General features: G+C 38.0%; 5 protein-coding genes and 1 pseudogene across 8 annotated transcripts; 4 read left to right on the forward strand and 2 right to left on the reverse strand.

Annotated features, from left to right (window-relative positions):
* Positions 1–193: 193 nt before the first annotated feature.
* Positions 194–9,974, reverse strand: LOC111317114 (uncharacterized). Of its 4 annotated transcripts, none has more exons than XM_089753947.1 (8): positions 9,894–9,974; positions 4,449–9,638; positions 4,064–4,317; positions 3,840–3,984; positions 3,017–3,149; positions 2,526–2,864; positions 1,740–2,425; positions 194–1,364 (listed from the first exon to the last, which is right to left on the reverse strand). In XM_089753947.1, exons 2-8 carry the CDS (start codon positions 9,546–9,548, stop codon positions 714–716), a joined length of 7,308 nt encoding a protein of 2,435 aa, XP_089610073.1. In that variant the 5' UTR covers positions 9,549–9,638; positions 9,894–9,974; the 3' UTR covers positions 194–713. The 4 variants fall into 4 exon arrangements, with proteins under 4 accessions (XP_089610073.1, XP_022775201.2, XP_089610072.1 ...); XM_022919466.2 differs by having other exon boundaries at positions 2,951–3,149; XM_089753946.1 differs by having other exon boundaries at positions 2,951–3,149; positions 4,449–9,703.
* A 1,092-nt stretch (positions 9,975–11,066) lies between these two features.
* On the forward strand, positions 11,067–13,823 carry LOC111317115 (initiation factor 4A-like protein). Its single transcript, XM_022919467.2, has 7 exons — positions 11,067–11,351; positions 11,441–11,498; positions 11,586–11,723; positions 11,800–12,033; positions 12,951–12,990; positions 13,077–13,174; positions 13,435–13,823. Exons 1-7 carry the CDS (start codon positions 11,293–11,295, stop codon positions 13,450–13,452), a joined length of 645 nt encoding a protein of 214 aa, XP_022775202.2. The 5' UTR covers positions 11,067–11,292; the 3' UTR covers positions 13,453–13,823.
* LOC149512022 (protein DETOXIFICATION 48-like) lies at positions 13,496–15,124 on the forward strand (annotated as a pseudogene).
* A 413-nt stretch (positions 15,125–15,537) lies between these two features.
* Positions 15,538–23,240, forward strand: LOC149512023 (calmodulin-like protein 5). The gene is made up of 2 exons (XM_089753370.1): positions 15,538–15,969; positions 23,141–23,240. Exon 1 carries the CDS (start codon positions 15,570–15,572, stop codon positions 15,861–15,863), a length of 294 nt encoding a protein of 97 aa, XP_089609496.1. The 5' UTR covers positions 15,538–15,569; the 3' UTR covers positions 15,864–15,969; positions 23,141–23,240.
* On the forward strand, positions 18,227–20,476 carry LOC111316450 (uncharacterized). The gene is made up of 2 exons (XM_022918398.2): positions 18,227–19,202; positions 19,324–20,476. The coding sequence occupies exons 1-2, from the start codon at positions 18,717–18,719 to the stop codon at positions 19,375–19,377; spliced, it is 540 nt and encodes a 179-aa protein (XP_022774133.2). The 5' UTR covers positions 18,227–18,716; the 3' UTR covers positions 19,378–20,476.
* Positions 20,560–26,119, reverse strand: LOC111317117 (B3 domain-containing protein Os01g0234100-like). The gene is made up of 7 exons (XM_022919469.2): positions 25,847–26,119; positions 25,553–25,633; positions 25,207–25,238; positions 24,952–25,111; positions 24,642–24,848; positions 21,714–21,804; positions 20,560–21,610 (listed from the first exon to the last, which is right to left on the reverse strand). The coding sequence occupies exons 1-7, from the start codon at positions 25,988–25,990 to the stop codon at positions 20,766–20,768; spliced, it is 1,560 nt and encodes a 519-aa protein (XP_022775204.2). The 5' UTR covers positions 25,991–26,119; the 3' UTR covers positions 20,560–20,765.
* Positions 26,120–26,553: the final 434 nt, after the last annotated feature.

Here is a 26,553-nt window from a genome sequence, read left to right on the forward strand (position 1 = left end):
ATTTTTGCAGTTATAGAGCTAGATGAAGTGAGATGAAGAAGAAACATATATTCAACTAACATTTGGATTAATTTATATGTTATAAAAGCTGAAACTTGAAAATTACAATTTCAAAAGAATTTACATACTTAATATCTTTTTTAACCAGATAAATAATAAAATAAAATTTTAAAGATAAATTAGAAACTTAAAATTAAAAAAAAAAAAAACAGCTGGATCCTTCATATTATCAAGTTTTAATACATTAAATCCCTAAACATTTATGAACCTAACAAAATGACATGTAAGAGTGATGAAGCACGAGAGTGTACCCACCAATCTATCCACCTCCTTCAGACAAACACTACGTAGAATCTACAAGGCCAGCAGCAACTAATTAAACTACTGAATTGACCAAATGCCCATCTCTTCATGGCTAGACAACTTCAAAAACAAAACCAAAACTGCTCTTTACCAACCAGTCATCAGAAAAACTAGAGTAGCTATTTGATAGATACTGGTAAATTTCCAAAACTCAGCACTCACCAGTCCACTTAGCTTAGCCAAGACATTTAGCTAACCCAAGACATTTAGCTTAGCCACAAAAAAACCAAAAAAAAAAAAAAAAAGGAACAAAATAAAACAAAAGAGTTGACATCTGGTGAAAAGAAATGTTCCACCCTTTGATTCTCTCTTTCAATTTGAGGTCTGAGAAGCGTAGTTTCCTATCATCATCATGATGTTGAAGTCCCTTTTGTAGTCTGTTTAGCCACATAAATCTGCTTCATCTTTGAAGAGGGAAAGTTCTTATCGCCACCCATCGATTGGTTTCTATCTTGGAAACCCATTCTACGATGGGTCCATGCACCCGGGCTGTTCTTTTGCAGAATCCCACTTCCTCTCTGATGATTATACCCAGGGAAGTTACTGAAATGCTGGGTAGATGATTTGTTATTTTGCAGGGAAGACTGAACTTTTAGTACCGGATTTGCGCTCTGGCCACTATTTCTAATCCCACCACCATTTTCGACATCAGTCTTGCCAGCATCTACAACTGTGGTTTGGGATGAGCTCTTAGCACTATCTTGTGCTGAAGCTGCAGCAATGGTAGAGCGAGATGGTTCCACCAGCCCTAGTTCATCAGGCAACTGCGTGATGGTTGCATCTGTTGCCACAGGAAATTTCCGACTGCTGTCAGAGGATGTTGATGTTCGGGACTCCAGAACACTGTTGCTAGTCAATGACTGGTCAACAGGAAGCACCTTGCTGAGCTGAGAAGGTAGTATACCTTCTGCCTGTTGCTGCAATGGCATTGATGGTGTAACAGACTGCAGAGATGCAGGAACATGAGACCAATGAGCTTGGACCGACATGCTTGGTGTGGTCTGAAGGAAAAGTTTCAACATATGCCTTTGTCAGATCAGATGAAAAGTGGGGAAGGGGAAGGAACAAAGGGGGGAATAGAAAACTGTCACAAATCAAACAAAACATTACAAACAGAAAAAAAAAAAAAACCAACACTATGACAATTCTAGTCATCCAGCATTACAAGTGCACCTATTCAATAAAATCCACTTTAAAAGCATTTATGACTATATCTATAACATCCATATAGACAACTAACTTTAAAATTCAAAAAAATTATTGTTGTAGAAACAAATTCATTGGGAAAAAGGACTAAGACTCCAAAAAACAAAACAACCTGGTGAGTATTCATAATGCTGGCAGTTTAATAGCTTGAGGTTTGCTAAAACTTTTACCTGGAAAGGAGAAACATCAAACATGGCAAGTGGAGATGCCATCGGCAGAAGAGGTGACCCAGGCCCTGGGGCAAGATGCTGGATTTGAGCAGGCATGTTGGTAGAATTTCGCTGTGAAGCTGTCATATTTAAATTGTTCAAATCCCCTTCACCAATTGCAGAAGAAGCAGGGTTGTGCTTCCAGTCAGGTTGCTTTCCAGATGGAATGTAGGTTGCACCCATGAAACTTAGTCCAAACTGTCCAACTGGAGCAAAATGGTTGTAGACAACCATATGTGGTGGGCCTTGAACTCCACGGATACCTCCTGGTGGGGTGATAAAATGGCCAGTGAATCCTGTTGGAGGACCATAGAATGAATCTACTCCAGAATGGCATTGTTGCCAGGTCCCTAAGGGACCTGAAGCTGGTGTGCTACTCTTCTGAGACTGCGATTGGGTAGATGAAGATTCCTCATGTGGTCCAAAGGCAAAGATTGGTCCCCCCATCATGTGGTTCATTTCATAGAAGGGGAAGTGCGAAGGAGGGCCCCCTGGAAAATGGGAAATCATCTGGCTTGAAGAATTCTGTGGACTAGGTAAAGGTGGCCATAAAGAAATTGGTGGGTTCTCAACAGAAAGATCTGCAGGAAGAGAAACACTGAGAGACTCTTCCGCCTTATTTTGACTTGATTCCTGACCACCATCACCTGCAATATAGATTAAAAAAAGCCAACGCATTTATTAACATCCAAAAAAGCAAAATCATAGAGGGATCGTACTTTGATTGCAGATTATTTTATTAACCACCTATAGTGATAACATCAATGTCTGCACTTCCAAAACCTTTATTATCTGCAACAGAAACGGGGTGGGTACTCATTCCATTCCCAACGATCTCATCACTAGTTATGGCAGCAACAGCAACAGCTGAGGCAGCTGCTTCAGCTTCAGCTTCAGCCTCGCAGTCTTCCAAATGAACACAAGATTCATTTGAATGTTTCTCTTTTTCAAAATGGGTGCAATTGTTCTCAGCCATAGAAAGATGGAGGGGTGTATGAATTTCAGATTGAGATGGACCTAGAGGGCCAATCACATGTGAAACGGTATGGCTGCTAGTACGGAGAACTGTCGGAGATGAAACTGCTCCTGTATAAAGAGATGATATACTTCAGATACTGGGCAACAGTAATTCTAAGAAACTATATAATATCAAAAAGAAAGACTACACCAACCAAATTGTATTTTCTCTCCAGCAAAAAAAGAATTTATTGGACTTGCAGCAGAAGAAAGTGACTTGCCCTTCAATAATTTGGATGAGGATGGCATGTTGGGGTCAGTAACTGAGCTAGTGCAATCTCCAACAGGAGCACAAGTATCAAATTGAACAGGCTTCATAGCATCATCAAGTTGGGTCTGTGTCAATGTTATTACCTACAAGATGCAACCAAATCAGTTTTGGACTTTCACAGATTTATTGTCCAAATAAATAGAAGAAAGAATACCAGTATTTACAAGCACAATAATTTACAATAAATAAACTCATACCAACACGCATGAAAATACATAACAGTTCAATCAACCTTCACAGTGTCAAGTTTAATCATAATCAATCTAGAACGCATAATTTACCAGCCTGAAGTTAGAAGGGAAAATGAAAAACAGAGTCAGCAGCAATTAAAGCTTGCAGCACCATGGTATCAAATATGCCTACAGGCATCCTGGAAACAGAATATATCAAAGTGCAGAAACGCACAGATACACATGCATGCAGATGTGCACAAACACATGTATAAAAAGATTAAACAGTGCACCACACATGCTAACTCCAATCCCAAGTAAAAGATGTCGAAGAAAAGTTGAGAAGAAAGCAACCAAGAAAAGTAAGACCTAAGCATGTTGATGGGGCATGTATGTAAATCAATCTAGTTCTGAAGTGAAGATAAAATAACACAGGCCCTAGGATCTATGTTGTCAGATCAGTTTATAAAAGTGGGAAGATGCACAAAAAGGCAAAACTGAATAATCATCAGAAGCCCACGAGTCCTGCAGATCTACTAGAAACAGAGTGCAGCACTAAACTGCTACAAAAGTTAATAAGTTAGCAAATGAAGTTATTCATACCTGTTGATTAATGCATGAATTACTCCACGAACACAAGGATGTCTGAACATTATGATGAACCTTATTCTTGCTTTCAAACATGAAGCCTGATACTAGGTTTGGTCCACCGCCCGACGCCACCGGAAGGGAGGTTGTCTGAAGAGAACTGTAGAAAATCATCAGATTTAGCTATCTGTATGCATATTTTATAAATGTATGTTAGTTTCTTTCAGAGAGGTATATACTTCACTGCCTGTGATCTTATATCAGCTTGTGCATCAGTTTTAATGGCAGGAGTACCAATTGGAGCCAAGGGTTGGGATACTATAGTTGCACCAAATCCTGCTGATAATTCACTATTTGCCAGATTACGTCCATCAGTAGCAACAAAATCAGAGCGAACTTTGCTGGTTCCTTCTCCACTTGCTGAAGCAGAATTTCTATTTGACCTGGCTGAGACAGTGGAACTTGGTGGGATTGAGCGAGGTTTTCGTGGTGGCTGTCATAAAATATAAATAAATGATGTTAAGAAACATGGTCTTATTGCACTGAACCAGCAAAAAGAAAGGTAAAATATCCTCTAAATGTAATGCCAGTCACAAAAGAAGGTTTTAGTTCAAAAATAAAAACCTTTGCAACCCGGGACTTTGCTTTAATTTCTTTTTCTCTCTGCTCACGCCTGTCATTCAGCATTTGCCTCTTTGATCTGACCTCAATGAAGTCATCTTCATCACTGGCTGCTTCTATTCCAGGTTGCTCAAAAACACGCACAATGCCACTTTGCAAAGGAGCATCCACATCCTCTTCAATATTCCTCTTAAGATTACCTTCCCCAGAGTGTGGGATATTCTGACTCCTCATCAATGATTCTTTTCCCAATCCCTTGTCATTCATGTTCCGAGAATCTATCTCCTGGGAACTGACCAGAGCTGAATTGCAACATTCTGATTCAATTGTCTGTTTTGATTTATTCACCAAAACAACTTTCCTCACCGCATTTCTTGTGGAAAATCCAGTACTCCTTCCATTGGCACCTGACTTATCATCCGGCCCCACTTGATTCAGGTGGTTTGAAAAAACCATTCCAGAATACTGCTTCTTATCAGAATTTTCCCTAATTCTAAACTCTGTTCTAGGATGTCGAGCCCTCCTTTGATATCCAGTAGACTCTTGGCGAGACGCCTCAGAAGCAACAAGAGCTGATCTTGGGTTAGAACCTTTAACTGTAAAGACATACTTTTTCCCCCTATTACTATAAGTTTGGCCCCTTAACCCACCTAAATCCTTCTCTTTTGAAACTGACTGAGATGATGCCAGAACAGTTTTTAGCTCAACTTCTGATTGTTTAAGAGATAATGCTTTAAAGTTTCTACGACCCGAATTCTGGAGCCCCTGGTCTTCTGAAGGGAAACATGACTCGGACCTGGCTGTTTTATCACCAATATTTGACATCTCTACATGATCATGCTGTGTCACAACACTTGTTCTGCTTTCTCTGGCTGGTATGGAACTTTCCTCTTTCAACACATTCCCATGTGATAAATCCAAGGACCTTGGAAGACCTGTCTGGTTATCCAAAAGTGATGACACTTCGTTTTTCATTAGATTATGTGCAGAAGTGTCTTGACTGGCCTGAACAGGCTGAGGGACTCCAGGGTTCTGGTTCAGGGAGAAGTTGGCTGGAATGTTTGGCTGGACAAAAGACACAGATTGAGGAGCCAATGGCAGCACTCCCTGGGAAATAGGAGATGTATACCTTAACCGACCAAAGAGAGGAGGTTGTGATGGGTGTATTTGGGTGAGGGATGGCCCAACCTGAGGATGCAGATGAAGAGGCATCTGTATAGAACCAATCTGTATGGCTGGAACAGGAGATGGTATTAAAGAAGGACCTGAGAACAGCCCAAATTGGAGCTTATTAGGTGCTTCAGCCTGATTAGGAACAGAAGCAGTAGGCATGACACTCTGACCAGAATATGAATGGGAAGCCATACTGACAGAATAGGGAAGAGTCTGCTCCGCCAACACACCAGTGTTACCAGTAGCATCCACACGATCCATTAGCTCAGATGTTGTTGATGCTTGAGGAGCAGTATTAGGCTGAATCACCAGATCCTGCATGGCCTTCTCAGTTTCCCTGAAGATTCTAGAAGAACTATCTAAACTCCCTTGGGAAGGGGCGTCAATGGATTTAAGGGTATTTCTATCACTATGTATCCCATCAAAAGACACCTTTTCTTCTACAGAGCCAACAGATATCTGTGTTATTCCATATGCAGAGTCCTCCTTCCCGGAACTTCTTTCAAACTCATCATTTGGCATGCCAACCTCAACCCCCTCATTGAAGCCTAAGACCAAGTTGTCCATCAAATCAGGCGACTCGTTATCCTCATGATGCAATTCATCAAACTCTCGAGTCAGGTCAATATTGCCATCATCTCCTTCATGCACTTCATCTTCTTCGTGGTATCCATCTTCATCCTCATCATATTCTTCTTGCTCCTGCAACTGTTCATTGTTATCAACAATCCATTCCTCATCATCACCGGCTGAAATAGAACTTGAGGCAGTCCGAATGTTCTCTTTCCCAACTTCAGTAGGTAACACGAGGGGTTCGATACCCTGCCCAGACAAGTCAACCTCTTTACCCTCTTTAGCTGATAACACTGTAGAATCTCCAGACTCGTCTAAGTCATCATGAGAAAGATGAATTGGGGAATCTGGGGGGCTTGAAACAGATAGGGATGACTGTGAGTCACACCTTGCCGCATTGCCATCCACTTTCTGCGCTTCGTTATCAGTATTCTCAGGCTGAGTATCAATAATTCCATGCTGTCCAAGTTTGTCCTGATAACCACTATCATAAACTCTCTCTATGCCAGGTCCACCTCTTGTTGCATAATTGTACTGTATCTCATTTTCTAGGAATGTTGAGGGACCAGGACGCTCATTCTCACCTCTATATGAGGCTTTCTGCATTGAAGACAAAGATGGAGGAGGTAAGACACGAGGCTGCCTCACAGAGTGTCGGGACCTCCCAAAGGAATAAAGCCCATCACCCTCAGGGTTGTGATAGAACCTTTCAGGGTAGGGAGGATAAATATTACCACGAGAACTCTGCCCCCATTTTACATCACCATAATTCTCAGCTAGATTCTCATGATATTCGGATTCAATCTCAGCATTTCTGCCATAGTGATCACCATCCCCAGAAACATTCCACCTCTGACCCCTTGGCTGACCATAGTCATCCATGTGGGGTTCTGGAACCCCTGCTCTATAATAAGGCCTGGCAGACATGAATGGAGGTGCTCCATAAAACTCCTTCCTTGGAAATGGCCTACCCCCAATAGATCCATCTCGCCTAGGGCTATGGTGACCATTCTCTATCTCTTGCCCAGTGAAGGCTGAGCTGTTTCCATTCTCAAATACATCTCTTCTCCATGAATTAAAGGGCTTACTTCTATCTGAAAATGCAGAAGAGGCATTAGAGAAGTGAGGCCTAGAAGTCATCCCAAAGGGTCTATTTAGACCAGATGAATCAGAAGAAGCTGAAGTTGTGATTCTTTCCACCACCCTTTCACCATCTTCCCAATCACCAACATCTGTTGCTTTAGGTATATCTCTTTCTTTCCCCATTCCTGAAATTTTCTCATCTGCTCCAGCAGAAAAATTACCACCACCCTTCGTTGTTTCAGCCTGCCTCTTGGCAATTCTTTCCTCCAACTCTAAGAGTTTTTGTTTAGCAGCCTGTTTTCTCCTTTCCTCCTCCATAAGAATCCTGCGTTTTTCCTCTTCTCTAGCTATCCTCTGTTCTTCAGCTCTCCATGCAGCTTCCCGAGCTTCTTCTTCTAACCTTCTCTGCTGTTCTTCTCGTTCCCTAGCCAACCACAGTCTCTCCTCTTCTTCTCTACGAGCTTGCTCCAAAGCTCTTTCCTGTTCTTCAATAATTCGCTGCCGCTCCTGTTCCTGCATCTTCTGCACTCTCTCAAGTTCAGCCTCAAATGATTCCCTGACAGGGTCATAAAAATCAGTTTGTTTAAGCATATCTTTCTTCCTCTTAACGACCCCAACAAGATTTCCTGCAAAAGAATCCCGTCCATCAAATCCAGTAGCATCAAAGTCCTTCATGAAAGGGTCTTCTAGATAAGGTTTTCCATTCTTGGACAACGGACGTTTCTCTCTACCGAAATTTAGTATAGGATCATTAACAGGAAGTCCTTTACCACCCAAAGGAAAAGATGATTTTGATAAAAAACTATTCTGGAAAGCATCAACTTTGTATCTATTGTATTGCTCATTGCCATAACGCTCCCTTGTATTCCTCTCAGACCCTCTACTACTAAATGAATCTGTTGTGTTGTTCCAAGCTTGTCTTCCATCGTTTCCATAACCCACATCTCTCCTTCCATTATCTTCCCGCGTATTGTCCCGAAAAGGCGATGAAATGTACTTATTCTCCTTTTCTCTGTTCATACTTGAAAGCCTTGTGCCAATGATATTTCTGTCACTTGCAATCTCATGAGAACCAATTCCCTCTTTAGGAAGAGGGGAAGAAGATTTCCATGCGTTCCCTTCCCGCCCTTCTCTACTTGGTGTTTTTGCCTTTCTGCCATAAGGGTCCAATTTAGCGACTTCACTGGAAGAAGTACGTCCAGTTTCATTGTCACGCGGTCCCCACCTGTCAACAAGACTACGAGCTGGTTTGTGTGGCAGCACACCAACCCTTGGCATATCAAAATCTCTATCCCAGTAAGCTTCGATTTTTGAATACCCATGATCCCTCCCACGGTCTGTAAAAGCCCGACCTGTATCACGTTCATCATCAGCCCAATCAGATCTAGGATTCAAGCGAACCAATGGAAGTGGCCCCGGGAAGAACTCATCCTGCTTCTTACCTTGCTCTAATAAGCGAGAACCACTTACACCATGAACTTCACCGTCATTCTCACTCAATCCATTGACAACAGCAATTCTTCCTGACTGCAATTGAGGACGCATATCAATAACTGAACTCGAACAATAACCATCCGTACGCTCATTAGACAACTCCTCAATTGGCAATTGCTTCTGCTTCTGATTCACACCATCCTTCTGTTTCTTTTCAACCCCTAATACAATAGGCAAAGCTGCCTGCAATGAAGGAAAATCCTCACCCCTCAACACTGTAGCTTTATCCAAAGGCGGAAAACCTTGAGCTGAAGCAGTCACCGAGGAAGTTGGCCCTGCCACACCTGACCTAGCCGAAGGCGGCATATAAACACCACTACTTCCCCTACTGACCACATCACCAACATTCAAACCCTGATCAACCCCCTCATTCACATGATCACCACCACCAATCAACCCTTCTTTCTCCTGCAAAGCAACTGTACCGGGCTTAGTCCATCCCATCCCCGATGAAGTAGGCGTTGGCCCACTACCGGAAATCCCTCCACTGGCAGGCAGACCACCGGGGCCCAGCGAATCAAATCGCTCATGCTCCTTTCGCAAGGATGGTAAATTCAAGGGAGGTGGAACAGATAACTTGGGCGCAGCCTTTTGGGAGCTACGAGGCCGTGAAAGAACCACCATTCCTCCCCCTCCTCCACCGCCAGCACCGGGTCGTGCCCGATTCGACCCATTAGAACCCGAATGATGTGAATGGTAGTGATGTTTAGATGGTTGTTGGCCATAGGACTTGTTCAGATTGACTGAAACAAATTTATTTCCAACTCCGGAATTTGCCATAGGAGGATCCAACCCGAACTTTTAATCCGTTTGACGGATTCCGATGATCCCCTCCAAAGCATCAAAACCCTAACCCTCGATTTTACTTCCCTAAACAGATCTCGAGTAGCAAATTGATGATCAGATAATAAATCAATCAAAACCCGCAAAACTCTCTGATTAAAAATATTTTTAAAACGCCAAAAAATTAATTAATTAACAAAATAGATCAATTTTACTGTAACTGCGAAATGAGAAGGGGAATATAAATGGCTCGAGAGAATCTATTTTGATGCTAATTTTTATTTTTATATTTTAAAAAAAGGAGTAAAAAAGGAAAGAAAGGAGTGTAGAATAAAGAGTTACCTCCGGGGGCGTAGGATAGAGACCGAAGAAGCTAACGTGCGCCGCGCTGATTACAAGCACGAGGGAGAGGGAGAGAGGGACGGGAAATGAGCTCAAAGCACGAGGGAAAAAAAACCAGGAAAGGTTTCTTTATTTGTGTTTCGTTCCCTTTTATTTATGTTTATTTAGATTTTGGCCCCTAAAATTTTTCTGTTTTTTAACATGTCTTTGCTGACGTGTAAATATATATTTTTAACACTTTCGTTGGTTGTACTTTGGATTGTGTTTGTAAGTTAGAACAGAGTTTATGTACTTTTGTTACTGTGATTTTACACTTTTACAGTGGCAGAATTGCAGCTGTTTGATGAATTTGTTTCTTCAGTGAATCTGTCTCCCTTTTTTACCTTGAGATAAGATTATGATAAATACTACGTATTTGTTATTTAAAAAAATAAAATAATAATTTTTTATTTTATCATTTTATTTAAATAAATTTTTATAATTTTATTATATACAAATAAATTTTTAAATTTTAATTTATATTCAAATAAATTTTTAATTTTTAATTCATATTTAAATAAATTTTTAACATAAAATAATTTTTTTAAATAAAATTTTATTTAAATATAAATTAAAATTTAAAAATTTATTTCATTATAATAAAAATTAAAAAAATCTATTTAAAAAACAAAATAATTTAAAAATTTTTTTATATTTAAAAATAAAATTTTGAGGTGTAAAAATGTTGGGTATGGAAATGGAAAGTGATTTGTTCAATCCTCTTTATTTAATTAGTAATAATTATTAATAAATGAGGAAACTTCGTGAATTAGATTACGGGCAAATAAAGAGATTTTATGTATTAAAATTGTAAATAACTTGAAATTTGAATTGAAATTAAAAAATAATAATGAATCAAGAGACGAATTTTTATTTATTTTAAATTCGATTTAATTTTATATAATAAATATTTAAATTAACTTAATTGGATATAAAAATATTATATTTTAATAAATAATTGATCTAGTTTGCATTTACATAAAAATCATAATTAACTTAAAATTAATAAAATATTTTTTAAATGTAAATATTATTTATTAATATAAATTTAAAATTTTAAAAATATATAAAATATATAAAATAATAATGAATATTTTATATATATGAGACAAGTTTGATAAAAATTCGATATCAACCCCATCTTAATTGTTGACAAAAAATTCGATCTAATCCAAAATTCGATTTAAAATAATAATAATAATAGATAGCCCTCCAGGTCGGAACGAGGTCCGACAGAATAGAGTTGGATTGCTAACCCTATTGAAATTCCTGAGTCCTGATTCCTGACCGCATTAACTCAAATAAGGTCCGAGTTGGTAGAGAAAACAGCAACAGTTTGGAACACAAAGAGAAAGAGATCATGGCTATTGATGCAATCGAAGCTTCATCTCCTCCCTCTCAAACCCCTTCCAATTCCAGGTACTTCCCCTTAAAAAAAAATCAAATTTATTTATTTTTTTCTTAATTTTCATTCTATTTTTTTCACTAATAAATTCATGAATTTGCAGCTCTTCCAATCAACTTCACCACTTCTACGTGGCCGTCGACAGACACCAATTCAAAATGGTAATCTCTTTCTTTCTCTCCCTTCATATTTCGATTAATTTGAATTTTTTCAGTATTTCTAAAATTTGAAGGAATCCATATTTGCAGGAGACGTTGATTGACCTCCTAGGCGTGGCGGGTCGACGCACGTGCCTTCCGATAGTAGTCTGCTGCAGTTCACGTGACGAGCTCGACGCCGTCTGTTCCGCCGTCTCGAACCTCCCTTACATTTCGTTGTCCTCTTTGGTAATTTTGTAGTATTAACTATTAATTTTATACCATTTTTTACTATTAATTTTATATTTTTATTTCTCAATGCCAGTACAGCGATCAAGCTGAAGCAGCACGATGTTTAATTTTGGAGAAATTTAGGGAGGCAACGATGAATTGGAACCAACAAGTTAAGGTTCCGACAGGAGATGGTCTTGAAATTGAAAAAGATGAGCAGAAATCTTGTATGATTGTTGTAACCGATGCCTGCCTCCCACTTCTTGCTTCTGGGGAATCTCCTATCTCAGCTCGTGTTTTGATTAATTATGAATTACCAACAAAGAAGGTAGAATTTCTCATTGTTCTTTCTATCTCTCACATTATAAATGAAAAAATCAGTGACTTTAGGTGCTCGTTAGTAGAAGCCTTTAAATATAAATGTTCTATGTTTGTTGTAGAATCTTAAGATTACAATGATATAAACATTTTAACATCTTTTAGTCTGTGGACTAAGCTTGTATTGTTTGTTTACAACTTGTCAATTTGATTCATTTGGGTCTCGGGTGCTATAAGAATAACACAATTCAAGATTCAAGGTTGACTAGGAATCATAGATTAGCAAGGATGGAATTGCTTATTTTACTCTCCATAGTTTGCCCAAAGGGAGATCCAAATGGTGCAGTAGGGCGTCCATGGATATCCCCAAATATTGAAACTAAGAAAATTTGAAGGAAAACTTCCCCCGAGACACCCCCAAAAACTTTCCTCTAAACACCCTTTCAGTCAATAAAATTGATAAATCCGTTGGCAATTATATATATATATATATTATAAGTGGACACCTTCAGAAAAAATTCTGGATTCGCCACTGAATTTGCCTGATTAAAGAGTTTAGTGATGTAGAAATCTAAAAATCTTTGAATCATGGCCCCTATGGCTACTTTTATATTCATGTCTTCTTGTACAACAAGGTTGTGAAATCAGCTGTCAGAAGCAAATTACAATATCTTGTTTGGTAGTGTCAATGTTTGATTACCAATTTGCTATTCAACTGAGTTTTCTAAATCTAGTGTAGTACCTGTTTTAATGATGCTCATTCAGTGGCCTAGGGTTCTGTCTTTGAGCTACTAGTTTATTTAAGGTCATGAAAAGTAGCAGTTCATTTTCTTCGAATGTTTTTTTTGTGTGTAATTATGCATTATTTACCATGTGTCAAAAATGTATTTTTGTAATTTTTCCTTTTCTACTTGGACATGTTTGCAGGAAACATATATGAGGCGCTTGACTTCGTGTTTGGCAGCAGGTTCCTTCCCTGCCATAATACTTCCTTTATTGTTCAAATATTATGAATTTTCTATACCCACAATGGTTTCATCGAAATATAAGCAGATGGAATTGTGATCAATATGGTTGTTGGTGGTGAAGTGGTAACTCTGAAAAGCTTAGAGGAAAGCAGTGGCCTAATCATAGCTGAGATGCCCATTAATGTAAGTAAAGTACTTGGTCTTTTTCTTTGACTTATGGATCAGTAAATGTTAAGATGGCATTAAGTTAACAAAAATGCCCAACTGGTTGCACTTGCCAGCTAGTGTCAGTAAATATAAGCTCTCTTCTTCACTTAGCATTATTGTTCCAAGTGTAATGATAATCTAGTGGCAGTTCAGTTTTAGAAATTATCCATTATATTTCTTTAGGTTATCTATCAACCTATATGTTGGTATTAACTCAAAAAGCAATCTTGTTGCAGATTTCTGAGATTTTGTGATGATTTTCGGTCTTCTGCAATATCTAAATACGTGACAGAGGATATGATCCTTCACACTTTCGATAGCATTCAGAGTGCTGAACATATCAGCTGGTGTATGAGTCGTGACACTGACATTGAACATTATTCTTGTAATAGTCTATGCAATCTCTTCTTAGTTTTAGATATAAGCTTCTTTTGTACCTCTGTCATCTTATCGTGTGCGCAGACTCAATTTGCAAAGGCTTCAAATGTGGATCTAGGAGTTTTTAAGGAAGAAAAAACCATATTTTTTTTCTTCCTTCTGTTTGTTTTGTCTGAAGCCTGTAATTTCCAGTTTTATGGAAGAAAGCCATCTTTCCTTTCCTGCAGAATGCAGTTCAAAGGATGTATGTTTGGGCTGGGTCACCATTTAATGATATAACAATTGTTTGCTGGCAAGTTTAAAAATGTTGCTCGCCCTTGAACAAAAGTATGAGTCGGTTCCAGTTTAGTTGGCATACGTATAGGCTAAAGTCATGCCAATGGGCCCTAGTTCAAATTGGCTGTGGACTTGCCTCCTAGCAAAAATGCAATTACTGTCAAATTGGCTGTTCAAATTTGCCTCCTTTCAGCTTTTGTTGCTCAATGAAGATATAGATAGATTATCTCAAGAATGTGTTAAGGATGTTTCACCAAAGGAGCAAGCTGATTCCTTTCAGTGCCAGCGTCAAGCTTGGGGACCATCACTCTCAAAGATTGGTGTTCTTTGTATTTTGTTCTTTGTATTTGGTTTTTGTTTTTTATTTTTTAATAAGTAAAAAATAAAAGAGATAAATCCAAATGCCAAGAAATATCTTTAATTTCTCTTGTTAATCTCTCAGGTTTTTGAAGAGATCAAGTAGCTTTATGCCATAGCCCTGCCTATATGTGATCATTGCTGGTTTTCTTATCTTTGGAAAATCAGCAATATCGATGTTTTTTAGGGGGAAATTGGGCAAAGAAGGATTGGCAGGAGGGTCTCTGTCGATTGGTACTGCTAACATTACAGGCTATTCTGTCATTTCTGGCCTTGGAATGGGAATGGACGCCATTTCTTTTCAAGCCTGAGGAGCCAAGCAGTAGCCTCTTATGGGCCAAACCCTACAACGCACCATAGCCATCCTCTCAATAGCCTGTTTTCCCATTCCAGTATTGTGGCTAAACCCGAGGCAGTTGCTACAATGGCAACTTCACTTATCTATATCTTCCCTTCATCTTTGAGTCCAGCCGTGTCAAGACGGGTTGGTACTGAGTTGGGAGCAAACCAGCCAAGCAAAGCTAAAACCTCGTCCATGATTGCATTATCATGTGCCATTTTAACTAGTTTCATGGCTATGTCATTCATAACAACAATGAGGAATGCTTGGGGACAAATATTCACTAATGATAAAGCGATTTTGTCTTTGACGGCAAGGGTGATTCCGGTAGCAGCTGCGAGCTAGGGAACCGCCCACAAACCACTGGCTGTGGGTTAAGAGGCAATGCTAGGCCAACTTTTGGTGCCAACATAAATTTGGGATCCTTCTACGAAGTTGGATTGCCTATAGTAGTTTTAATGGGCTTTGTCATGGATATAGGCTAGTTGGGCCTTTGGTTGGGCTTATTGGGAGCCCAGGTGGTTTGTGCTATAGTCAATTTAGTCATGGTCATAGTGGTGGCTAGAACAGACTGATGATTTAGTGCAAGCAAAAGGAAAACGCGTTTCATGTCCACTTCCTTTTCACAGTTCCTGGCTGAGAAAGGCATAGTATCGTTTACTTTAGTATAGCTAACATCAATTTTGCCGACAGGTGAGTCGGATTGGTTGTGCTTATGATTCATCTTGTAGTGGAAGACGTTACAGAGTTGTTTATAATGGTTTACTCTATTTAGAGATAATCAACGTCGGCCTAATAATTAGGTTCCATGCAACTTAACAAAAAGATGGTATAAAGACATGTTAAAAGATGCCAATAGCAATAGGTAAGAAAGTGCCATTGCCACCCATGGCTGGTAGATTATTCTGTTTGCCACTGACATCAATCAATTCAAGCATCACCTTTTGAAGAGCAATTTAACTAATAACACCATAAAAAGCACATCACTATAGCCTTCCATTATCAGAGAGTTTGAGAGAGATGGCGATCATCCGGTGTATTAAGGTCCATCCCAGCAAGGAAATGACGGTGGATGAATTCAAAGCCTGGCTCAGCCATTTCGATGCTGATCATGACGGACGGATCAACCAGGAAGAGCTAAAAGACGCTCTGCATAGCCTGAGAGTTTGGTTTGCATGGTGGAAGGCACGCCAAGGAATGAAAGAGGCAGACATCAATCATGATGGCCAAATTGACAACGCCAAGGAGATTGAAAAGCTGGTGAATTATGCTCAACAACGCTTGCATATGAAAATTTATCAAAGTGATTGGTGATCTTTAACATTACTAGTATACCATGTGTTTGCAGATGTGTGTACTATTTCATAATGAAGTTGAAGTCTAGGCTCCCCTTGTGGTTTTCCTGCTTTTCTCAATCCAGGTTCTGTTGCATGACAAATTGCATTCTAATTCTACAAGCTATTGGCCTGTTAGTTGTTCCTTCATCTGAAAAGCAATGACCTTTACAGCCTACTCCAGGCTTTGAGGAGGCCCAAAAATTGTGAAGCTTGGTTTAACATATTTCATAGACTTTCTGGCTAATGGTTGGCCCTTGAATTTCGTATAAAAGTTTGAAATCTTGGTAGAAAACAAAAGATTTCTGCAACCAATGACGCCGTTCCAGTAAAAGGGAAGCAAAACCAAAAGAGGACCAGTCAAAATTAAAGAACATGTCACTTAGTCCGTACTTACCCCCGCAACAATAAAGACTTCACATAGCTTCTTCACTCAACTAGAGAACTTCGTTTTCCTTCTGAGACAACATTGGGAAACGAGCAAAAATGTTTTTGCACATTAAACAATGTTTCTCATGAGAACAGAGGACCCCCCCTCCACTCAACAAGATGGTTTTGTATTACTCTTAGAAAATCTATGATAAAATTCCAAGCTGTTGCTAGCGAGATATCAGACCAGAATGAAGAGTAAAGCTTGGATGAAGCCCAAAAAGCAACTGTTTCAGTTCAGCTTCAGCACCCTACCCACAGCCAAAGACACTGTGTGTTTTGGATTCAATGTGGAGTTTTGACTGGTCCTCTTTTGCAGGCATTGATTGATGATAATCCACCGCGTGTCATAACCCCATGTAGCTGAATCTGGAAAAATAGTTCTTTTGACTCATGATAGAGACAACCGTGATGTCCTTTTATGAGTAAAAATTCAATTCAAGTTTTAAAAGCAGACCAGTCTTCTTTGTATTCTTCTTTAACCCACATGTTACTCAGTCATACCATAGCTCACCATGATCTTTGAAACTGTTCCTTTGCCAGATTCTAGACCTAATTCCAAACCAAATTGTTGGTGTATAATTAGATACTCAACATACTATGTATTTGTTATGCTAGAGAAAAAAACAACAGAATTCCAATTACTGCATTGTTTATTAATGCCAACAGATGAAGAGGCAAAGGGTTGCTGGGGAGTTTTTCATTTTTTTTTTTTGATAAAAGAACATGTGCATTATGTCTATTCCACAGTTCATGATAAATGAAGATACTATTGCATCTCATGCCAACGTATTTGGACACTTTTAAATCTTTTTCTCAATTGAATTTCCATGTTCACAGCTGAGAAAAAGCTGAAAAAAAGTTGACAGCAGAAGAAGAAAATCCTCAATGACTCATGATTTGTGGTGCAAGACAAAGACCATTATGTTAGGAAGAGAAAGAGGTCTTTCTTACTACAACTTTGCTTAAGCTTCATTTAGAGACCGGCCTAACCTCCATTCAAGCATTTGGGTGTTTAATTTTAGGAACAATTATTACTGAAAGATACCTCTTCTGAACTCATGCAAAGATAGTATTAAAACCCTAAACTAGGGTTTTAGGAGATAATTAATAAGAAGGACACCACAAAAACGAGGGTACAAAATCTGAATAAAGAGTTAAAGTTTTCCTTAAAAGCTATATAAAGAAAAAGCAAACCCTAGATCTCCTTGTCCTTTTGATCCGTCGGTATCGCCAGCTCATTCACTGGCGTTGTACTTATTTCCTTCCTAAATCTGGCTATATTACGCCCATTTATTCATAAAAACCCATCTATTATTTTTTTTAAAGTGTTCATTTGTTCACTTTTTTTTTACTAAAAATCTAAAGATAAATAAAATATCTAATCTTTTTATAAGAAAATAAAATATATCATACTCAACAACTTAAAAAAACAATGACGGTAAATTACTCATTCAAAATAACCTCAATAAAAACCCAACAGTTGAACTCGAACTCAAACTATTTAGCTCGAGCCAGCCACCCTCTTCTAGCTAAACGTGAGCCGCGGGATTTTCACTTTCATCATAATGAATGATGCTTCTCTCTGCATTTTTTGACCCCATTGAACCACAAGTTTAAAAAATCGAAAATGGTCAAGTTTGTAAACTGTGCATCCATGCATATTGCTTATCACTGCCAGATGCTTATCTTCTGAAAATATGATTCGGTCCTTGCACCCAAATGTAATGAAAAAAAAAGGCAGTTCCAATGGATTCTACCCAATACCCACTTTACTTTTAACCATTGGCTGTTGAAAAAACCATTGATGGTTGTAGTCTCACTATCTTTGTGGTTGAAATTAAAAAGAAGTTTTCGAGTGAGACAAATGGTAGTGGAAATTATTTCATGTTAATGAATATATATGATAAAATTCTAGTAAGGAAAAGGGAAAAGAAGTCAGTGGTGTGGAAAGACAAAGGACCGTTTCTTGGAATCCTCATAGAGAGTTTTCCAAGCGTATTTCATAAACATGAAGCAAGAAGGGGATTGGTCTAGAAAAGAGGGTTACTTCTTTATTTAGTTTATCGATTATGGTAGAACTTTGGAGGAAAAGAAAGCTTCCTAGTAACTTCACCTACGTCCAGACCAAGAAAAAACAAGAAAAAAAATTCATGGAGGATTCTTTGTCTCCAAAATTGGCCATTGCATGGCAATTAAACATGTGATGACAAAAAAAATCACATCATGCGCATGACATTGACATGCATGAATTCAAAAAAATCATATATCAAGCTCCCCCTACTTTCTTAGATATAAATATAAGCATCTACTTGCTAAGTAGTAATAGTGTACGAGGGTCCCTATAGAATTTATTAGGGTTTCTCCTTGATTTTCCTTCTTTTCCATGCTGTTTTGAAAGCTCATGGCATGCTTCGACATATATAATTCCGACCACAAAAGTCATCCTCACTGCACTCCAATGAGTCCAAGAATCTCTTTCTCAAATGATTTTGTTGAGACTCAGCAGATTATGAAGCAAGAAAGGAGCTCATCAAGAGAGGCTTCAGTGTCCTCAGACTTTGAATTCTCAGTGTCAAACTACTCCATGATGAGTGCTGATGAGCTTTTCTTTAAGGGCAAGCTTTTGCCATTTAAAGATTATTGTAGCAATCAAATGCAAAGGACTTTGAGAGAAGAGCTTCTTGTTGAGGACGATGATGATGATAATATGACACTGAGGCCTCCTAAGAGTTCCACATGTGGAAGGTGGAAGGGATTTCTGGGCCTCAAGAGAACCCAGAGTGGTTCCAAAAAAGCTGACAAGAATGAAGGGTCTGTGGAGAGAATGGGTGACAGTAAAACGTCTGGTTTTTTTCATGAGGAGACCCTTGTTTGCAAGACTTCGCAGGTAAGAATATATACCAAAAGAAAAGAAAGGGAAATAAAACAGGAAAAAAAGGAACTTTTTTTCTTTATGAAGCTAACTATGGGTTTGTTTGATCTGATTTCATCAATGGTCTTTGTTGCAGGACCTCTTGACCGAAGGAGAGTCAAGTTGCAGGGATGTGGCAATTGGAATATAGTTACTTTTCATGGAGGGGATATTGGTGGTGGCTTTCTTCTTGTTTTTGGACGAGGTTTGGATAAATTTGAAGGACGCAATAAATTAAACTTGAATTGATCTTTCTCGTTTGTTCTTCCATTGGGGTTTAGTGTTCTTATTTTTCTTTTTATCTCTTAGGAGTTGGTGTTTGGCTGTTCGTTTGTACAAATGTTTGCAGTTCAAGAACTTCTTTCTAATGTTCAGCAATTGATAGATCTGTCTTAGGTCATGGTTTTTCTCATTTGGATCTACTCATATAATTTTGACTTTAACTTGAATGTGTTCATCTCTTTTAATATCTTATGGAAGGTGTACTAACCTTTTTTCCTTTTTTTTTTTTCCTTTTCGTCTTGTTTGTGTTCGGATGATAGGGATCCTTAAACGATAAGTGAATTCATATTACATTGATTCAAATTATGTAAAAAAGAAAAAGATCCTTTGAATGTGGCCAAAATTCCCACTTTGAAACAAAGGCTTGGCAAAGAGCGGCAGTGACCATTTTCCCTTATTTTAGTTTTCGACTTCTTCCCAAAATGTGTCTGATGTTTATGAAGTACTCCATGAAACAAGAACTTGGCAGTGTTTTAATCAAAAACATGTTAACAAGTATTCTACAGGGAGGTGGGGCGGAGGACCGGAAGAGGAGGTTTGAGTGTGGACAAGGTGACTGACTGGCAAGTGATCAGCTATTAATGTGACATCTAATGCCCGACTGTTCATCTATGTCGATGACTGTTGACTACTTGTTCATGGTATAGCTATTAGGCCATCCCAATCTTACTGTCGGAAAATAAACACTTGTGTCTACTGTTGAGTATTTGAGTTACTTTCTAAGCTTTCATCAAACCAGGTAAGAAAGTGCCAATTCATGAAGTAAATAAATGTAAATAAAACTGCAATCAGGACATACTCTATCTCTGTCTGGTCTCAAACTATATTCACGATTGTCTTATTGCCATCGAGGCTGAAGCATACTTTAGTTGATCCTATTTGCCAACCCCAACCACGATCTTAGAATAAGATCCTTTACCAGATCACAATTATCCCATTAACATCGAAATAAAGACATAAGCATTAAAGCCTCATGCAAGGGAAAGAAAGAGCAGTCCTATCATTTCTCCAGTGTCACCGAATCATCCAAGTTAATTCAGAAAAAAGCAAATAATAAAGAAACCATAACAGGCGATGAAGGCTAAACTGACTATAAATCTCACTACCGTTTACAGATTTCCTACAACCTGGTAATCTCCAGTCAATATCTTGATACAAACTAGGATTGGTATCTTGCTAGAGTCAGAGGCATTATGCATACATAAGGGCAAGAAAATAACTGTGGATATGAACCATCATTGCATCTTAAAGGCAATCTCACCATGGAGCCTTAACTTCTTCCTCAAATCTGAGCTCATAGATTTCTGCTTTAGAATGCAAGCTACCAATTTCAACTCCAACCGTTTTACAGGCATCCTTCAACTCAGCAAGTTTTGCTTCAAGATTTCTTATCTCGTCCTCTATCTGAGCTCGCTCAGTTTTAGCTTCAATGTACCTCCTTGCGTCCGCAGAACCTTCTGATTCAAATGCAAGGTTTACAAGCCGGTGTAGTTGAGTTCTTAAGAATCCAACATTCATGCCCAACAGCTCAAAGGCTTTCAAGGTCTTGTTCCAACTATCGAAGTCGTCTCGAGATGTTGTGAGCTTGCTAGCTCTTATGGCATCAGCAATATTGACAGTCTCGGAAATGGTTCCAACTATCAATTTAAAATTTATACCCTGGATAATGTTTTCATGAAGGAAAGAATTTTGACTACAGCATAGCTTGTAGTATTTATCACGAATATCTTCTGAGAGCTCAGAATCTATAACCAAACCATCAACCAAAATGTTGAAGTTCTCAAAACTTGTTATGTCTTTGAATTGAATGGTAGGCACAGATCGCTTGAAACCTTCCAAAACTTCTGAACCAACTTCTTCACTATCATTTTCAGATTGCTCTGCTGGCTGCTCAAGATTACAAGCCAACCTCTGGAGGCCAGACCTCTTATTCTTCTTTTGAACAACAGCTAGTGGAAGAGATTTTGGACGTTTTCTCTTTGTACACTTAAAGACCGTTGTATCAGCTTCTGGATCATCTATTTTTCTTTTCGGAAATTCAGTTATAATGCAAATATCCTGACGTTTCCTCTTTGCACTCTTAAAGACCATTGTATCGTTTTCTGGGTCATCCATTTTTTTTTTCAGAAATTCAGTTATAATGCATACATCCTGACATGTAAACATGATAGTTAAGATACCAAACAAAGACATCAATCAACTTGCCTGCATCACTTTGTTTTGTATGTGCATCCAAATTTAGGAGGCCAAGAGCCCCATCCAGTTCAGTCAAATCATTCGCCCTTATTATGTATACCTACAAAAACAAACGGTTGATATAAGCCAGAGATAATAGTAATTAGTAATGTAAATGACTGAATTTTCAGGAAAACACAAACATTTAATGAATCTCAGTTGTGGATCTCCCCCCCCCCCCCCCACCCCCCTCTCTTCTCTCGTCTCCCTTTCTCAAAAGGAAAAAATAAAAAGAGAAAATAAGCAAATCTCAACAAAGAAAGAAGCCTGATGCACCAGATTCCCCTTAAACTAATGCAGTCTCAAGTTTTACCACTTTACGGATGGGCCATGTTAGAAACACTGTCAAGTAGTCCTTTTATTTCACTGGTATAATGGCTTGGAATAAACCTTATATGAACTCTGCACTAGTTCTCTATCCCCTGTTGTTCCTATCAAAACTTTATAAGCTATGTCATAGTTGACTGGAACTAAATTTATTGCTCTCCATTCCTGTGCAAATCAAACTTCAAAAAAAAAAAAAAAATCTGTAGGTCATTGATGAGTGATATATTGGCTGGCTTAAGTGCTATGGATCATTCTTGATAAAACAGTAAATTTTGCATGTAAGATGTCTAACCCTCATTGCAATATTACAGGTATTAGGTCAACCCCAGACTTTTAGTTACATCCTTCTTAGGCCTTCAATATTTGACCTCTTAATAAGGCACATACAGATTCAGAATCTTTAACAATCAGGTTTCATGCATTCACCCCAACTACATCTAGATTGCTTTTCCAGCACTCGCTGCTTCTATACCGTTTCTTCCCAAGATATCATTGTACTGCAATTTTAAAAGGAACTTCAGGTTCTTAACATCTTTGATAATAACCCCACCACGCATTCTCAAAGTTATATGGGTGTCAATTAGACATAAGCCTATTGTGTTTGGGATATAACTTTTGACTAAAGACTAACTATGATAACTTGGATTTCAAATACATGAGCAATAACTTCTTAAGTTAGTGCAAGAAGCTGTAAGGGTTTTTTTCCACATCTGATAGTTTATCAACTTTTAAATAACTAATTAGATGTAAAATCCATGTGATAAAAACCAATCTTCTCTAGCAAGTCCAGGGCTAATAGTAACAAAATATTTACAATTATTAAGCAGATCCTTTTGTATCTGGTTGCAGTCGCAGAATCTAATACATTCCACCTTACTGAAGCACTAAAAGATACCATGAGGAGAGAGTGAGAGAGAGAAAGGCTTCAGTCTCTCCCGGACCATCAATGACAAAACTCATCATAGTAACAGTGGTCATTTGGTGTCACATTACTCAGCCAACTTCTTTAAACCCGAAATGGTTTCTATTTTTCTGAACAAGGTGTTCATTAGCATTGTTTCTAAATGCAGGTGGATTTCATGGATGGGGAAGCAAACTTGGCGAATCATCTATTTTTCCAATAAAAGTGTAGAGCTATGTAATAAACTAAGCTATATGTAGTCAAACAATGTTTATGCAGCTGCTAATGAAAGAAATTGACAATTAATAATATCAGAGTAACATAGAGCTGAACAAATCCTCAGGTAGTTTTGACAAGGTGAATTCTAATACTAACAGCTGCTAATGAAAGAAATTGACAATTAATAATATCAGAGTAACATAGAGCTGAACAATCCTCAGGTAGTTTTGACAAGGTGAATTCTAATACTAACATCTAGTTATACCAGGACAACAGCACAAACGTTGAACTTGTCTTTCCTCATTTTTAACAACATAATACATGCAAGATCATGGAAAACTTTAGTATTCATCAGGAGATGGAGATATTCTCACATCTAGCAACACTCTTAACACATGATAATGTTCCAAGATAAGACTTTTGTAACACAAGGATAGTCAATTTGATCAAATTGCTTAAGTAGCCAGTGCACTTGCACCTAGATCATTAAATTTCTTTGTTTGATCATGTGGATAAGACCTGCTCTACCTAGAGAGAAAAAGCCCAAATTCTAGACAAATACCCAGTTCCTCCTCTATCTTATAGAAAGCGACATTTACAATGTTTGACATCCCAGCCATTCTGACACTGCAATCAGCCCACTTCCTCATAGAAAAATCACCTAAGTCTCCATTACCAGCAACATAGTTCTTCTTAACCCCTTCATTGTTTTTTGTAAGATGTAGTGGAGGGAAAACAAATAGGCTAAACACAACATTGTTGATAATGCATGCAAAGAAATTCCATTCTCATAAAACTTGGAATTGTTTCTAATTTTCTAAGATTAACATACGTACGAGATGAAGCAAAAACTCCTTTGTGGATGTGAATTAGTTTTATTTTTGCATAGTAAATCAATTGCTCCAAACTGCTCCCCTATATGTTCCAACAAACCAACAGCATAAGAGGATCATATGGACCATATATGAACCATGAAGATACCATGCTGAAATTTCTACAAATGTCAACATGACACGTATGGGGCAAGGAGTGCACTCTTGATATGGATTACATCCCCTCCCCACCTTTTTCTAGCCCTATTTTTGTAGCATTGCATTTTTTCATTTGAGCTTTCATAAAAATATAAGTATATGTTTTACCAGCAACTATTTTGTCAATATTATTGTAATAACACATACTATTACAAAACATTGCATTTTATGACCAATCCCCAAATTAACCCTGCCCCCCAATCAGAGTGGGCACCTGTCAAGGGTACGGGTGAAGGAAAATTTGCATTCATAGAACTATCTTCTAATCATTAAACTCCAATGTCTAGGGAGAAATGTCAAACTAAATACAATCACAGATTGCATTTAAGCAATATAAACCTCAAAACTACAAACAACCTAACTCAACAAAAATTGAAGATCAAGAAGAATGGCTATTGGAAATATAATTTAAAACATTACCTTGAACTTGGTTGGTTCAACTAACTGGAAGACCAAAACATCTCCCTCAAGCAAATTATGCACACTACAAAACTGTCTCCAACCAGCACTCAAACCTGTTTTATCAGCATAGTATTTTACATGAAATTGGCGCTCACTCTCGTCTTCCAAAATGATCATAGTATCTTTCCTAGGCAGATGTATTTTACAGAACATCCCAGGAAGCCCCTATCAAAAGGGAAAAAATGGTCACAGAAAAGAAAAGTATACCTCAAAATTCTCGATTAATACAATTATCCAAGGTGAAATTCAAGCATTTAACAAATCTAACCATCCAAAAACAGCTTCCAACATGTGATCTGACCAAAGATTTTGCAAAACTTGGAAATTCGGGTTCTAGGTTTGACTGAACCTCATCTGCACGAATCATAGCTGGTGACTTAATTTCAGGAGTGCATTTGCCACCATCTCCGCTGATATTTTTCTTAGAGCTTCAAAAACACAAAGCTAGACATCATCAATCAATGAAACCACAAGCACTCAAGTAGCATAAATAGATCCCATTTCTTTTAGATACTTCACTAACCTTATTTGTTTCCCTCCAGAATCCGACACTGCCTGTCAGAAAACCTATTTGTTAGTGCTAATTCCAATTTAATCTGAGCTAAAAGACAAACAGTTCTAGCTGGAAGCTCCCTTCCCAGTCCACACGCCAACCACTTCCTTTGACACTTTCAAAACAATCTCTGAAATTCAAACTTGGAAAAAAAAAAATCTAAACCAAGACAACCACTCAAATACTGCTTCTCCTAACTATGACTTTGAAATTTTGAAATTACAGTTAGTTATTAGACAATGAATGTTTCCAATAACCGTAACGAAAATATCTAACAATTTTAAACAATAAAAAAGAAGAAGAAAAGAAGTTTTACATGTTTGATTATGGACTCGGATTGGCTCTTCTTTCGCTTCTCTCTTCTCTCCGTTAACGCCTTATCATTCTTCTTCTTTCTCTGAAATAATAATGATGATGATGATGATGCAACGAAAATACTTCTCAATCGAGCAAAAACAGTACCGAACTTTCTAAAAATTAAAAAAAAAAAGCTACAGATATAAGCACGAGATCTAACGTATTTCTAAGTAGTTTCTACTGCTTTTTTTTTTTTAAATTTCAACAATCCAAACAGAAAGTAAGAGAGAGAGAGAGAGAGAGAAAGAGAGACCGAGGAAGAAGGCTTGAGGTTAGGAGTGTGAGATAACTGAGCGAGAGTCAAGTCTTCTTCGCCAGCATACTTAAGTCTCCGACCAGAAAACGACGTCGTTCTCTGCTGCATCTCTTCAGCTTCCTTCTTCACCCTTTGATCCATAACCGGCAAGTCGGTTAAAAGGCAAAGACTCCGAAGAAGAAGAAACCTCTTCCTATGTCCCTCTCTCGAATGTAAGGGCTTTTTTTTAAGATTTTTCTCTGTTTTTATGCTTTATTTGAGGATAAAGTTGAATTAATTTTATGGCTAAATTAACCGTTTATAACTGTTTTTTTTTTTTTTAAGATTCCTTTTTTTATTATTTTTTTGATTGGGCGCCCAATATTTGGGTTTTTCGTCTCATTTACGCGCCCATTGAAAAAATTTTGTCTTTCAAAATCGTCCACATCACGGTTCACGCGGAATAAGTGAGTCTCACGTGGTCTCCATGTGTTACTGGATTCTGCTGGGCCTCTATCTTTGATTTTGGGCTGGGCTTATGCTCTTTACCACTGGACTTAACAATGAAAAGAATATCTATCCAGTCAATTAAGTGAAGCCCATTAGGCCTAAAAAATAATTAAAGCCCACACATTTTATTGGCTAAATGCTTAATTAAGGATTTAACGTTTACATAATTTTTTAATTAAAAATCTCAACTTTAATTTAGTTTAATATAAGATATA

The sequence above is a fragment of the Durio zibethinus genome, chromosome 24, assembly GCF_047325235.1.
Source record: "Durio zibethinus cultivar Kanyao isolate XHJ-2024 chromosome 24, ASM4732523v1, whole genome shotgun sequence".
In the NCBI taxonomy this organism is placed as follows: domain Eukaryota; kingdom Viridiplantae; phylum Streptophyta; class Magnoliopsida; order Malvales; family Malvaceae; genus Durio; species Durio zibethinus.